Source organism: Erythrolamprus reginae, chromosome 2, assembly GCF_031021105.1.
Source record: "Erythrolamprus reginae isolate rEryReg1 chromosome 2, rEryReg1.hap1, whole genome shotgun sequence".
Classification (NCBI taxonomy): domain Eukaryota; kingdom Metazoa; phylum Chordata; class Lepidosauria; order Squamata; family Dipsadidae; genus Erythrolamprus; species Erythrolamprus reginae.
The window spans coordinates 189,412,057-189,427,433 of NC_091951.1; the positions used below are offsets into that span (position 1 = coordinate 189,412,057).

The window sequence follows — 15,377 nt, forward strand, 5'->3', positions numbered from 1 at the left end:
ACAGGACAACTCCTCCTTTTTCCATAGTTTTTGGAGGAGTCCTTCCGTTGACCATTGATTACAGGTTATGCTATGAGCAAGAGGCAGAGTCAAGGAGATCCAATAGGCTTCCTCCACACCGCAGTGAGCACAACAGTGTAATTAAAAACAGAAGCCATTTACATCTCTTCAACCATAAGTCTAGGGTTCCCAGAGGGACATATTTTAAGACTGCTTCAGGAGTGTCTCATGACAAAAAACTCAAAATATTCCCACCCACCTTCTAATGATCTCATGCTCCCAAAGGAGAACATTCTGTTTTACCTTTGGTACTGATTCCCCGCAGGTCAGTGATTTTCATTAGCATGCGAGGAAACATGTATGGCTTGTTGGGCCGACGTCGGCGCGCATAAATCTTCAGGGCTTCCAACAATGGTTCCTGCAACTTATCTACTTTTTCCGGCTCTTCCAGATCCATTCGATCTATGGGGAAAAGAAAAAACTGGTGATGTGTTTGTTCTGCGGCTTTCGAACCTTCTGGGCTGGTTCATGACCATTTCACAGAATACAGGGAACACCAGTTTTCATCTCCAGAGGAGCATTCTTAATCCTTGTGGATTTCAGGGCAAAAAATTTAATAATAATGTATATTTAGCCACTCCGAGTCTTCGGAGAGGGACGGCATACAAATCTAATAAATAATAATAATAATAATAATAATAATTTATTATTATTATTATTATTATTATTATTATTATGCATATCTTTTAATAATGTATTATTAAAGTGATAGATCTATAATACACCAAAAACTAGAACGTAACAATGCTGAACGATATGAATAACTGCATGAAATATTCTTTGAAAAAGAAAAAAAAAGATATAAATAAGAACTTGATAGCCAAGAGAGAAAGGGAGCTTTCTCCCCTATTTTTAACCAAGTGAATTTTTGTATGTTTTTGTACTTTTTCTTTTCTTTCCTTTTTCTTTCTTCTCTTTCTTTGTTTATTGTAGCCATGTTGTTTTCTTTGATTCGTATGCACATTTGTAAATACAAGGCTTGTTTACTTTGCTTTTAACTAATAAAAATATATTTAAAATTGAATGAATGAATAAATAATAATAATTCCAAAACCATTAGGCAGTCGGAAGCCTCTTAGACAGGGTTTCTGCTTGACCAAGCTTCATTGACGTTTATTTTGTGTCTTTATTTGCTATTTCCTCCCACAAACACCTTCTCCTCCCTTCCGTAAGAGACTAGAATCCTCGTATTGTGTCAGGAAAAAAATAAATAAGAGCTGGCTTTCTTGCTCCATCTAGTCCATATGAGGAAAGAAACTGGGTGGATAATTTCTCCAGGGGACAGAGAAATTTTCTCCAACACATTTTAAAGGCAGACGTCTGTCGAAGAATTGTAGCACTACTCTTGAAAACTTCTTATGGGAGGACTTTTTAGTAATGTCTTCCCCAGAGACAAGATTGAAGGGCACTGAAGGTAAGGTAGAAGTGACTGTATAATAAAACACAGCATTTTCACATACGTGCCCATACCAACTCATGACTACATCTTTCGAAACTTATCTGTTCACGATCAACTACCTTCTCCCCATGAAATAATTTCTAAAGCAAATTCTATGTCATCAAGATAAACAAAACCTGATAGGAAATATATATATATGAAACAACAGAACTCTGTTTATGTAATCACACATACTTTGTCTAGGGCACATAACTTTCCCTCCTCCTACTTTGAATTCAGATATTATTTCATTTCAATTGCTACCAGTCTTTATACTTTACAATGGTCCACTCCAATGTCTATGGAGAGTCACAGTCATCCAGGTCATGGTTGTCCCAAAGGTGCTTTTTTCAAGAGGCAATTGGGCTATCTGGTTTTTCTTTGAAGATGTTTTGCTTCTCATCCAAGAAGCTTCTTCAGCTCTGGCTGGTTGGTGGGGAACGTTGAAGGGAAACATTTCAAGCAAAAATCAGAAAGCCCAGTTATCTCTTTAAAAAAGGGACCTTTAGGTCCACTTCAATGTTTTTTTCCTACAGATCTGTGGTGATTCTCTAGGATATATTTTGTGCCATGTGATTTAATTTTCCCTTCTTTGGAATTTGATACTGTGACTGGCTGATATGGTAGCTGTGGGAGATGAATTGAAAGGCAGACTGGTCTTCTCAGCAAATGCCATAAATTTGTGTGTATCAGTGGTGGTTTGTAAAAGATTTTGCCATCGGTTCGTGTGTATGCAACACTTCTGCACAGAAGCATCCGAAGTGGGTGGGCAAAGCGTCCCCGGCGGGTGGGTGGAGCCTTCTGCCACCAGCGCTACTGGTTCTAAGAACTGGTCCAAACTGGGAGCAACCCACCAGTGGGGTGTATGTGTGCAAACAGACAATATTCCTGTTTTCCTAGAGAAACCAGAAATGTCACAGCAATACAGTCTGGAAATAGTTGGCTCTGATGAGTACAGTAATACCTCGTCTTACGAACCTAATTGGTTCCCGGGGGAGGTTCATAAGACGAAAAGTGCGTAAGACGAAACATTGTTTCCCATAGGAAACAATGATCAATTAATCCGTGCAATGAAACCCCCCCCCCGCAAAAAAACGCCGCTGCCCGGCTATCACCTTTTGAAACAGCTGGGGGGCTTCTCAGCATCCTCCTAAACCGGACCCGAAACCCGAACTTCTGGGTTCGGTGTTCGGGAGGCTGCCGGGAAGCCCCCCGGCTGTTTCAAAAGGTGACAGCTGGGCGGCGGGGCTTCTCGGTGGCCTCCTGAACGCCGAACCCGGAAGTTCGGCAAAAGTTTGGGTTCGGGAGGCCGCTGAGAAGCCCCGCCGCCTGGCTGTTGCTTTTTGAAACAGCCGGGGGGCTTCTCGGCGTCCTCCTGAACCGAACGCCAAACCCGAACTTCCGGGTTTGGCGTTTGGGAGGCCGCCGAGAAGCCCCCCGGCTGTTTCAAAAACCGACAGCCGGGCAGCGGGGCTTCTCGGCGGCGGCGGCTTCGTAAGAAGGAAAAAGTTCGTAAGAAGAGGCAAAAAATTTCTGAACCCTGGGTTCGTATCTTGGGTTGTTTGTAAGATGAGGGGTTCGTATCATGAGGTACCACTGTACAATGAAATTCCAGGCTGACAAACTGCTGTTGGGGGGGGGGGTGTCTTTGGACTGGATCTGTCCTATAAGGACAGAGAAGAAAGAGAGGCATCTCGGAAGATCAGAGAGGTAGGCAAAATCCCTTGGAGGTTGGAGATAAAGCTCTTCAAACCGGCAGTGGGGGCGGGGACCATGGCGGCTATCACAAGCTGGGCCAACCGGAATAAAATTTGTGCAGGAGTGGTGAATTGAGTGGAGTATCGACATCGGGTGAGTGACTGGTCAATATATATTAAAGAAAACAATTGTTTAAAGATCTTGGAATATTATGAAGCACATCCAGGGAAAAAGATGGCTTTGATTGTTTTAGATGCACAGAAAGCATTTGATCACGTGAATTCAAAATGTATGATAGTACAATTGGATAAAACGGAATTTGGTGAGAGATTTGTGAAGATGATCAAGGCGATTTATAGCAAACAAACTGCCAAAGTATTAATTAATGGAGATATGACAGTAAAAATTATCAAAAAAGGTACTAGACAATGATGTCCCTTGTCACCATTGCTTTTCTTATTGACATTAGAGGTACTAAAGAGAAATATTAGACAAGATGTAGAAATAAAAAATATGGAGATATAAAAGGAATAATATAAACTTCAGACACTTGCAGATGATTTGGTTTTTAATTTCGAGGACCCGATGGAAACAGGAATAAAAGTAATGAAAAAAATAGAAAAATATGGAGGAGGACAAAGAATTAATAATGATATAGATTTTGGTTAAAAAATTAACAGAGAAACAAAAGAAAGATTTGATGAAGAAAGTGGATATTCAAGTAGTAAAAAAGTTAAATATTTAGGAATTCAAGTAACAGCAAGATGTACAATTAAAGAAGATAACTATGGCAGATTGTTGAAACAAATTTAACTAGACTTGGAAAGATGGAAAAACCTACAACTATCCTTGATTGGAACAGTGGCAACAGTAAAAATGAACATATTGCCAAGACTATTGTATTTTTTCCAGACCATATTGATAAAACTGGAAAATAAATATTTTGAGGAACTTAAAAAAATTATACATAAATTTATTTGCCAGGGGGGGAAAGCAAGAATTGGATTAAAAATTGATGCAGGATAACAGAAGTAGAGGAGGATTTGGACTTCCAAATTGGGAACTGTACTATTAAGCTTCTGTATTGACTTGGTTAAAGGAATGGATTCTGCTGAGAATGCAAGATTTTTAACCTCGGAAGTTCATGACCTATAAATTAGGCTGGCACGTGTTTTTTTGGTGTGGTAAACATAATTGTAAATAAATACTTTCAAAGACATTATATAAGAAACGCACCAATAAGGTGTGGAAGAAAATTAAAGAGCAACATTATATTAAGAGACCAGTGTGGCTTTTGACAACGGAAGCATTGATAAGTCCAAATGTTATTAATATAAGAACTTTGGTTAGATATAAAGATATCTTAAATGAAGAAGTGGGTTTTAAAAAAAAGAGAAGCTGAGTGAAATGGGGATTTATATATCTTGGTATGCATACTTATAGATAAAATCTAGATATGATAAAGATGTAAAACTGCAAAAGTTTTATAATGAATTAACAGAACTAGATAAAAATCTTAACAGATGAGAAAGTAATAAAGAAACTATATACTTATATCTTGGGCATAAACCTAATGGAAGAGCAAGTTAATGAAACAATGATAGTATGGGCCAAAATTTTGGACATAAGATTGAATTAGATAAATGACAGAAATTGTTGAAGATAAATTATAAATTAACAATTTCAATTTGTATAAGATGTTTTAAAGGTGGCATCTATCTCCATCAAGACTGGCAAGGATGTTTAAAGATAAATTGGCGAAATGCTGGAAGTGTCACCAACTATGGGGATCATATTATCATATGTGGTAAACTTGTTCACAAGCTAAAACATACTGGACTAAAATTAAAATGTGGTTAGAAGACATGATGCAGCAAAGTAATGAACTGAAACCAGAGATATTTTTGCTAGGGATATTACCAGAAAATTATAGAAAAGTGGATAGCTATTTGTATTAGAATTGTATATATTCAACACTGGAAAAAAGTAGAGTTACCCGAAGAAGAAAAAGTGATAAGGAAATATTAGATTGTGCAGAAACGGAAAAAAGAACAGAATATTATGCGGCTTGGGAGATGTTTTACAAGTGGAAAGAACAAAAGAAAGAGTGAGGAACTGAAGAAAAAAATGTGGAAGAAATGTAATATATAGAGGTAATGTGTAATATATTGAAAAAAGAATAAAAGGGAATGTAACAAGACAAAATTGTAAAAAGATATAAAAAATATTGCTGATGGAAAAATAATTTTTTAATGTATGTATAATGGGAAAACACTTGTAGTATATATTTAAAAAAAAGAACTTGGAGGTTATCCCAGCAAACAATTAGCAGCTGATTTGGCATGGGGGAAAGTGAAAAGAAGCTGTTTAAATACAAGCCTAAAATATAGAATGAGAGCATTTTGGGAAGAAACCTGAAAGAAAGAAAGAAGTGGCTTAAGAAGAAGTAATATTGCAATTATTATTATAGACTGGAAGTAGTATTGAAAGAAGAACAAAGAACAGTGAAAAACAAGGCTTAAACTAAATTTATATTGAAAAGTTTTTATTTTCATTATTCTGCAGAGTGAGACACCTACTGGCAGAAAAAAAATTAACAAATATCTTGGGAGCTGCAAGTTCACTTTTGTTTTATATATAGTGTCCCTGGATTACAAGATGTGAGAAATTTTCAGGAGGATTTATTTGCTTTTGAGAGGTTTGATCCTGGCAACAGGTGGTGGACTTATAGAACCTTAAATTGAAGTTAGAGTATTGTGATAATAACAAAATGCTCCAGGAAGTAATTGAAATGATCAATGAACTGAAAGAAATGATTAAAGAGATACATGGACTATTCAAGTTTGAAGAATCAGAAAATATATCAGTGAGTAGAGAAAATACGAAAGAGAAGGAAAGACTCAGCCTTGAAGAAAATAATACTGATTTTTATATTGGAAGTAATAATGCAAAAAAGAGAAGGATTAAGGTAAAAGTAATTTAAGGGAAGAAAGGGGAAGGTTAATGATTACACTGTGGTTAGCAGTGGTGAAAATGGAGAGGGAGGAAAGAAGCACAGAAGAAAAGAAAAAGGTTCAAAAGAGATAAATGTGTATACTGGGGAACCGAATAAGAGGGAAAAGAAAAGAGATTAGAGGGGATCTTAAGGCAGAAGAAAAGATATAATAATTATACAATTAAAAAAGAAGAAAAGAGGATGTGAGTATTAGAGGGAAACATTAAGAAATGGAGTGTATAGGAGACTAAATGAAAATGGCTAAAGGAATAATTAAAAAAGAAAAATGGGAAATATGATGACTATAAGTAAACTTAAGATTAAGTTAAGATTAATATGTTTAGTTGTAGTATTTGATTATGATGTGATAAATTATATGGAAAAAGGAAAATAAATGTAGTATATATTTAAAATTGTTTGAATAGTTAATGATTGTAATAAAGTAAATTAGTGAAAGTAAATCTATAGTAGAAGCAATGCTTATTTATATTAATATTGGTGATTGGAACAAGTGATTGTTTATTAGATGAAGTTGGATAGTTGAAGAAGGAAAGATGTACTGTATAAGAAGATATGAGGATAAAATTTTAAGAAGTGGAGCATTTGGGGAATTAAAGAAAAATGTTTAATGGTACAATTAAAGGAAAGAAAAATGGGAATTATGATAGTGAATTGTATTATGATTAACATGTGTAACTGTAATATTAGAAGATGATGATATGAAATGGAAAGGGGGAAAATCTTTGAGATATATATATGTGGGAGCAATATTGGGATGAATATAAGATGATGCTGGGTAGGTGAAAAAGGAGAAGTAAAAATGAACTTTAAAGAAACTTATGAAGTTAAATGGAAAAGGCATATTGAGAAATAAATAGAATTTTATTGTATTATGACAAATGAGAAATTAGGAATTAAGATGAAAAGGACTGCTTTTTTATAGGGTGTTAACTAGATGAAGGAATAAGAAACTTTTGGGGTTACGGCAAATGGTAATATTGTTTAAATGTTAAAAAAGAAGAAGGAGGCAAATAGAATTTACAATCATATAGAAAAAATAATATTGCAGAAATGAGAAAAAATGTGTATAGGGATGTTATAAGCTGTACAAAAATTTTGACTCGAGCGATACTCTGTTCAGGGAAAATATATTGTTTGTATGCTTTGTACCTGTATTAAAAAATTAAAAAGACAATACTGTATTCCTGTTTTCCCCAATTGCAAGAGTAGGACATTGTTCTCTCCACCTTGTTTTAGGTCTCTTGCACTATGTTCCCTCTGCCTATGAAAAGAAGAAGTGACCACCACTGAAGCCCTCTGCCCCTCTTCTTAAGTTCCCCAGGGAAAGTTGAAAGCATCCTTCTGCTCCAAAGCGAGGCTTCGATTCGATCTAACCTGATATGGAAAAGACGAGGGACGGGTGGGGGTTCCTACTTACCGCCACTAATGGTGCAATGCGCGCACAGCTCTCACACATGTCCACTGGGTGACCGGTGGGTGTATCCTGCCAAGAATTTGCTTCCGTCCATGAGCAGGAAGCAAAATATTGTTAGGGGACGTGTGCAAGAGATTTTGGCGTTTTTTTGTTTCCGCGCATGTGCAGAAGCACAACATCACCAAATTTTCACACAAGTGCATGTCCCCTTGCAAGATTTTGCTTTCTGTGCATGCACAGAAGCAAAAAATCTTGCCAGTACTCACTGTGAGCGCCCACCAGTCACCTAGAGTTGCGCGTGTATTGCCAGTTTTAGTATCAGTGTGCAGTGTGGCCCGTACCAACTAGCAGCCCAATACTGATGAAGGATGCTGGCGCTGCAGTGTATTACCTCCACAGATGAGGCAGATCGCGCTGAGCAGGCCAGTCTCGGTGTCATCCATTTCGAGGGGAAGCAATTGCCCAGCAAAGGCAAAAACCAAGTCAGTGAGGGGCCCAAAGCCAGCATTATGCATCTGGGTACGGTTCAAGGTCAGCCCGTCTGAAAAGGTCATCGTGTCTTGTTCTGGAGTATAGCGGGTACAAATACGGAGCATCTGGAAAGGGTGGAGAAGACAGAAATAAAGTCACCAGAGAAATATATTTTAGGGAGACCAACTTTGTTTCCCCCCTCTTGTTTATTTCTAGTATTCCTATAACATCCAATAAAGAAACTCTTCGGGCTGCATATGCGTTTCGAAACATTTTCACCGTGCAAAATGCAGTTTCCTGAGAACATCGGCCCTTCCAATAAATGTTGGCCTTTCCTCCTACAATTATATGTTTGGAAAATGCCCAGCAAAACCTCAGTAACCAAAGCTGAGCAAAAATTCTTCTCCTAAAAAAAAAAAAGGAAGAAAGAAAGAAAGAAAACTGTTGAGGGGAAGAGCTTCTCATGCTTCTGGCTGGCTCTTCCCAGCATTCACAGATGCATAGATTATTCAACGAGCATTAGACGCACTATTTTGGGGATCAAAAATAAAAATCCTCTTCTTCTGTTTAAGACCCACTCTGTCCATGCAGGCCATTCCCTTCCAGTTTTGTGGCCTGCCAGCAGCCTGTGCAGCTGGCACCCAAGTCGGACAGTGGGGAGGATGGTGAGAACTTCAGCCAGGGCCTTCAGAACCTCCAGCACCTCATAGCATAGTGATGAGGAAGAAGAGGTTTCTCCTCTTCTTGATGCAAGAGCCCACAGAGCTGCCAAGAGACAGGAATGGTTACTCCAGAGGAGGTCTCATCGGGAGTAAGACTGGGGGTTAACTGGCCACTCCCTAGTCTACTTAAGAACAGTAGAGGGGGCTGAAAGGCTGGAGGAAAAGGACATTTTAGACTCGTGATTGTCTCATGAAAATCTCAATTCTATTTTTCTGCCTTGGACAGCTTATCAAGGAAGAGTCCTGGGCATTTTGCCAAGCCTACGTGAGATAGCCAGAAGTAATTGCATTGCTTTAAGTTAAGACTGTCTGAAGATTAATTAACAGCTGTCTTTTTGCAAGAAAGGATTGCTTTTTTATTTGTATGTGTGTCCAGTTATTAGCAGTGGTTCATTGATTAAATTAAGTTCGTTCAAACAGTGTGTTTCGATACGTTCATAACTAGGGGCAGAACACTCTCCACCAAGCTTCCCAACCCCCTGCCCTCCAATGGTCAGCAGCTACTGTCCCTCACCAGGATGTCCAAGCACGCTGCCTTCAGCAAAGTAATTTGGTCAGCAATGGTGAGGGTGGTAAAGCCAGGAAGGCGTTTGGCAAACTCTACTATCTTGATGATGCATTTGGTAGCCAGTTCGCTGAATTTGTCCCATAGACCCAGGTCCAGTTGTATTCGGTGATCAGCACTGGAGTTCTGGGGGGGAAAGAGAAGTCAGGCATTACAAGTTGCTTTTTCTTTCTCCATACATCACATCCTTCTGTGGGAACAAACACATGTTACTCCGGAAGTCAGCATTCCTGTTCTGCCCCTCCGAATGGTCCCTTCTAGCTTTGCGGCTTACAAGTAGCTTTGGAATACAATTCCCAAGATTTCCCTTATGGATAAGAATTATGGGAGTTGCAGTCCCTCGATGCAGCCAACAGGTTGAGCCCTGTGTTGGAGAATGCTGTTGAGATAATGAATACTGCAGAAGCTGGATTTAGCCTTCAAAAAGAACTACAGTATTCCCCCCTCCCCTTAACTCTATGGGCATTTTTCTCTGTTGTCTTCCTCACCCTTTTCCCCCCTTCCATTTTCTTCTTTAAAATAATAACTCTAAACAATCCATAACAACAACAGTGTTGAAGAAAAGTGACAGTATAACCTTTATTGCTCACTGAGCAAATTGACAAAGCAAATGACAAGTTGTGCATTTAAGTTTAACTCATGAGAAAATTTAGGAATTCCCGCATATGGGACGGGGACACCTTGATCCTCAAGGTTGTTGGACTACAACTCCAGTGCTGCTTTTCACTGCTGGCTGGACTGATGGGGGTGATGGGGGTTGGCATCTTAGCCATCCAGAGGGTCGCAGCTGCCCCATTGCTGGATCAGTATATTCTCTCTTAATTGTAACATCTACCATTAATAGCCTGAAAGAATTGGACTACTATGTTCTGTTGTATCAAATGTTCTCTTAACTAGGTTGCTTGAAGTAAAGGTTTTATATGTTGAAGGGAAAAGGCTTGAATTACAGATGGTTTTGCATGGAGTGGAATGTTGGTTACTGAAAAAGCTATGAAGGAAACAAAGAATTCATGAAAATAAGTGGGATTTTTAGCAATTGGTTCAACACTGAGCAGAGAATAAAACAAGAATCTGTAATGTTATCTCTGATATTTAATGGAGTTATGGATAAATATATAAGGAATTGTGATGGACTTATTTAAGAACTGAGTGTGGATATAACTGTATATTTTAATGCAGATAATATAATTTTTTGGTGAGAACCATAACGATTTGTCATGAACTCTGGACAGTTTTCATGATATTATGAGAAATAATTGTTCTGTGGCAATGAAAATGGCTATATACAGTAATTTAACAGATCTTTATTTAATGAACTTAAAAACCAAAGGATCAATTTTGCACTTCACCTTCAAAATAAGGAATAAATACATTATTCCTGTGATTTGTCTGGCTAACTGATATTTTATGTCATTTGAATGCATAATTACATAAATGATTACAATTACACAAATGGCATGCAACATTGCTTGTGTAAATTATGCATTATGTACACATCAATTACATCAATTTGGATTTAACAGACATTCACATTCAGCAGACACTATTTCCCCCAAATAGTGTATTCAAGTGAGGTTTTATTACCGGTATATATGGCTATGTTTTGCCTACTTCATTATATGAGACTAGAAAATAAAAAGGGAGTGAGGACTCTATGAATTGTTTGTGTTGAAACAAGAAACATGAATGTATGGATGGCTGAAATTATTTTAAATTGAAATATTTTCATATTGACACATGTTTATTTTTGTTGTGAGATGCCCTAAGGAGTTGGGGGAGAGGGGGCATAGATAAATGTATGTATGTATGTATGTATGTATGTATGTATGTATGTATGAATGAATGAATGAATGAATGAATGAATGTAATTTGAATACAAAAGTGAGAGACCAATATGAAAGAAGTACCTTGAAGTGGCTTGTAACAAAAAGGGAGCAATATGGACGGAATTGTAAAAACTGCAAGATTATGAAGGGAGCAAAACACTTTGAGAGGAAAAAAAAGTGAAAAGGTTGGCTTAACCCGTCAACTAGACAATATCATTTGGCGGAACCTAGGAGAAGAGCCTTCTCTGTGGGGGGGCCGGCCCTCTGGAATCAGCTCCCCCGGAAATTCGACTGCCCCCACCCTCCTCGCCTTTCACAAGAGTCTTAAAACTCATTTATTCCACCAGGCTTGAGGCAATTGGATCTCAGCCTCCTGGCCAACAAATTTTTGTATGGTTGTTGTTTGAATAGGTAGGACTGATTTTCAGTATAACTGGGGATTTTAGATTGTTTGTTTAGTTTTTAATCAATTGGATTTAGCTACTGTATTCTGATGTTTTAATATGTTGTAAGCTGTCCCAAGTCTTCGGAGAAGGGCAGCATGTAAATTAAATCAATCAATCAATCAATCAATCAATCAATCAATGGAACTGACAGGATCCTTTAAATAAAGCTGAGAATTTGCAAAAGAAAAGACTGGATATGGAATATTGTATGGGCATGACTTTCATTTATTTGACTTGCTATTTCTTAATCTTTGCAACTCATGTTCGGTAAAACATTGCTTATCCTGAAAGGGATCAGAATGATGGGATTATTGATTAATCTTGGACAAATAGGAATTAGTGCTTGATCTTTGGATATGGTTTCTCCTTTTCCTTTGGTCTTGCTATTCTGACCATTGTCCTATCTGCCTTTTATCGAGTTTTAAACTAACTAGAGTTAAAATTAACAGGTTTGTTCAGATTTCTGATGACAAAGCACGTTGTGGTAGTGTAAGACAGAAGTAAACCTTCCAAATTCCTCCTTGTGGCTTAGCAGAGGACGGGGAGGAAAACATACAGCCCAGGAGGTTTTAATTTTGTGGTTTAGCTCACCAGCAAAATGTGCTGTGAAACAAAACATTAAGTCCCACAACCCCGATGTGCCTCTGTAGGTTCAGCCAAGGCTAGAAGTACCCAGGGCCTGCTAATGTGCCCTGCGCTTTAGAGGGATTTTACATTCTACAAAAAAAGGAGTAGGTTACAGTCATTACCGTGGTGTATTTGCCCAACTGGCAAAGAGATGGGAAGGTTTCCTGATGAGCTTTGCTGACCTTCTGGATGAGCTCTTCCAGTTCAGGTGTCATTTCATAGCTATCTACCACCACTTCCTCTTTCACATCTTTTTTTTTCTTATTGCGGTCATTCCTCACAGCTGAAAGAGGAGAAAGAGCAAAAAGGGATGGAAAAGGGTATTTTTAATTGACCGTGTCAATTTCCTTCAATTTATATAAATTCTTTAATTTATATAATAATAATAATAATAATAATAATAATAATAATAATAATAATTTATTAGAAACATAGAAGACTGAAGGCAGAAAAAGACCTCATGGTCCATCTAGTCTGCCCTTATACTATTTCCTGTATTTTATCTTACAATGGATATATGTTTATCCCAGGCATGTTTAAATTCAGTTACTGTGGATTTACCAACCACGTCTGCTGGAAGTTTGTTCCAAGGATCTACTACTCTTTCAGTGAAATAATATTTTTTCACGTTGCTTTTGATCTTTCCCCCAACTAACTTCAGATTGTGTCCTCTTGTTCTTGTGTTCACTTTCCTATTAAAAACACTTCCCTCCTGAACCTTATTTAACCCTTTAACATAAATGTTTCGATCATGTCCCCCCTTTTCCTTCTGTCCTCCAGACTATACAGATTGAGTTCATTAAGTCTTTCCTGATACGTTTTATGCTTAAGACCTTCCACCATTCTTGTAGCCCGTCTTTGGACCCGTTCAATTTTGTCAATATCTTTTTGTAGGTGAGGTCTCCAGAACTGAACACAGTATTCCAAATGTGGTCTCACCAGCGCTCTATTTATTAGATTTGTATGCTGCCCCTCTCCGGAGACTCGGAGCGGCTCACAACAATAGCAACAATGTGACAAATCCAATATATTTAAAAAAGATCTAAAAGCCCGTCATTTAAGACCATGCAACACAATCATACCATACATAAACAATATAAGCCCAGGGGTATCTCAATTTCCCCATGCCTGACGACATAGGTGGGTCTTCAGTAACTTACGAAGCTAGTTAGATCTTACGAAAGTTAGATCTTACGAAAAGATCATGGAAAGTAACGGCTGAAATGTTATCATCAACTTAGGCAATACAATAGGAATGGAAATACTGGATAGACTCTAAGACAGTGATCTCCAATCCTGGGCCACTGACCAACACTGATCCTTGACCTATTGGGAGCTGGGCAGTACAAACAGAGGACAAATGCATGAAGCTTCATTTGTACATGTGCAGGAGCTTGGTTGCACATGCAAAACCATTCCCTCTCTGCTGCCGGTCCGTGGAGACTGGGGGCTGCTGTTCTAAGACCTCTCTTTCCCAGGAGGCACAGTAAAGCCTATAAAATCCAGATCTTCCACCTCTCTGGAGGAAATGAAAGCAGGAGAAAGGCAACCCAGAGTACTCTGTGGCTGCTTTGAACTTCAATTCCCATCAGATCCAGCCAGCAGAGCCATTGGCAAGATTTGTGGGAGCTATAATTCAAAACATCTGGAGGGCACAAAGTGGCCTGTTCCTCCTACAAAATAACTTCAGACGCTTTGCCAAGTCTTTTGTGTGCCCCCCCCCCCCCCTACAGACTGGCCTTCTCTCTTAAGCCTCAACTGCTGTATTGCTTTGTTTAAGATTATCATATCTGGGCTGTGAAAATCCAGGGAACCGCTAAATGGCAACAAAGGGTTAGAGACAAAGAAAACAGCTGATAGTTTGAACCTCTAAAGCAGAGGTCTTCAAGCTTGGCCATTTTAAGACTTGTGGACTTCAACTCCCAGAATTCTCTAGCCAGCTATGCTACGCTGGCTGGAGAATTCTGGGAGTTGAAGTCCACAAGTCTTAAAGTGGCCAAGCTTGAAGACCTCTGCTCTAAAGGAACAGGCAGACAGCTGCATTGAAATGTACTCTGCTTGTCTTTCTGATGGCAGAAAAGGATAACAGCATCAGAGTGGTCTCTCTGATTGCTGGGCAGGAATCTGCTGTGGTGCAAGGGTGGCAATTCTCGCTTCCCTGATGGTATTAATGGGACAACTTTCCCTTCTGACTTAAGAGCAGCAGGAAAGCAACAGGAAATCACTTTTCCTAATATGGGACAGAGTGGATTTTTGGGCAAGTCTGGGTGCATATGTCTGGAATGGTATGCTTAGCTTAGCCACCTGTCCAATTGTCTAACAGGTACAAGGTGGATGGGTGGGTGTCTGCCTGGCTATTCCTGGGAAAATGCCTAGACAGTGCTAAGAAACTGGCCCAGAGAAGATTATGGGATGCATAATTATGGGATCCATCCTCAACTTATAGAAATGGCGGTGTTGATAATGAGCCCAGTTCTGCCTTCCTGGCAAAGAAAACCTGGAGGTAGCCCGTGGCTGCACTTAGAGCCAGAATGCAGGGAATGAACTTACTACAGCCAATTCATCGCAGCCAATTCATCACAGCCAACTCGCCATGGGACAATGTAACAATTATATTTAATTACTTAAAATAAATAAAAAAATATTTAAATTTATTTATTTATGAGATTTGTATGCCGCCCTTCTCTGAGGACTCGTTTTACCATTCACCTTTTATTCTGTTTCTCCTTTTGCATCCTTTCTTTAATGTATCTATTCCACCATATCTTTGATATTAGTGTAAGTCTTGTCCTGCAGCAAATTATCCCGTGGTGAGATGGCGTTGGCAAGTTATTCTGCAGCAAGTTGGCTGTGGCGAGTTGACGTTGCAAGTTGGTTATGGTAATTTGGCCATTGTAAAAACAATACAAAGTCCAACTACCAAAACTAAAAAACCTTTCTTCGCACAATCAGTGGAGACCCTATAATGTGCCTAGTTTTGATGGAATCAGCAACATCAAGGGCCCTCGTGGCGAAGTGGTCAGAATGAGTATTGCAGGCTAATTCTGCTGACTGCCAGGAGTTCAATCCTCACTGGCTCAAGGTTGACTCAGTC

At 38.7% G+C, this 15,377-nt stretch overlaps 1 protein-coding gene across 4 annotated transcripts in view; it reads right to left on the bottom strand.

Moving 5' to 3' along the window:
- The window catches only part of RARG (retinoic acid receptor gamma), a 220,565-nt gene that overhangs the window by 3,609 nt on the left and 201,579 nt on the right, over nt 1-15,377 (bottom strand). For all 4 annotated transcript variants that reach the window (XM_070740881.1, XM_070740879.1, XM_070740882.1 and 1 more), the window contains 4 exons: nt 12,406-12,566; nt 9,334-9,510; nt 8,018-8,222; nt 304-462 (listed from right to left, as the gene is read on the bottom strand). In XM_070740881.1, coding sequence (XP_070596982.1) covers nt 304-462; nt 8,018-8,222; nt 9,334-9,510; nt 12,406-12,566 — 702 coding nt within the window. The remainder of the gene's footprint in view (nt 1-303; nt 463-8,017; nt 8,223-9,333; nt 9,511-12,405; nt 12,567-15,377) is intronic.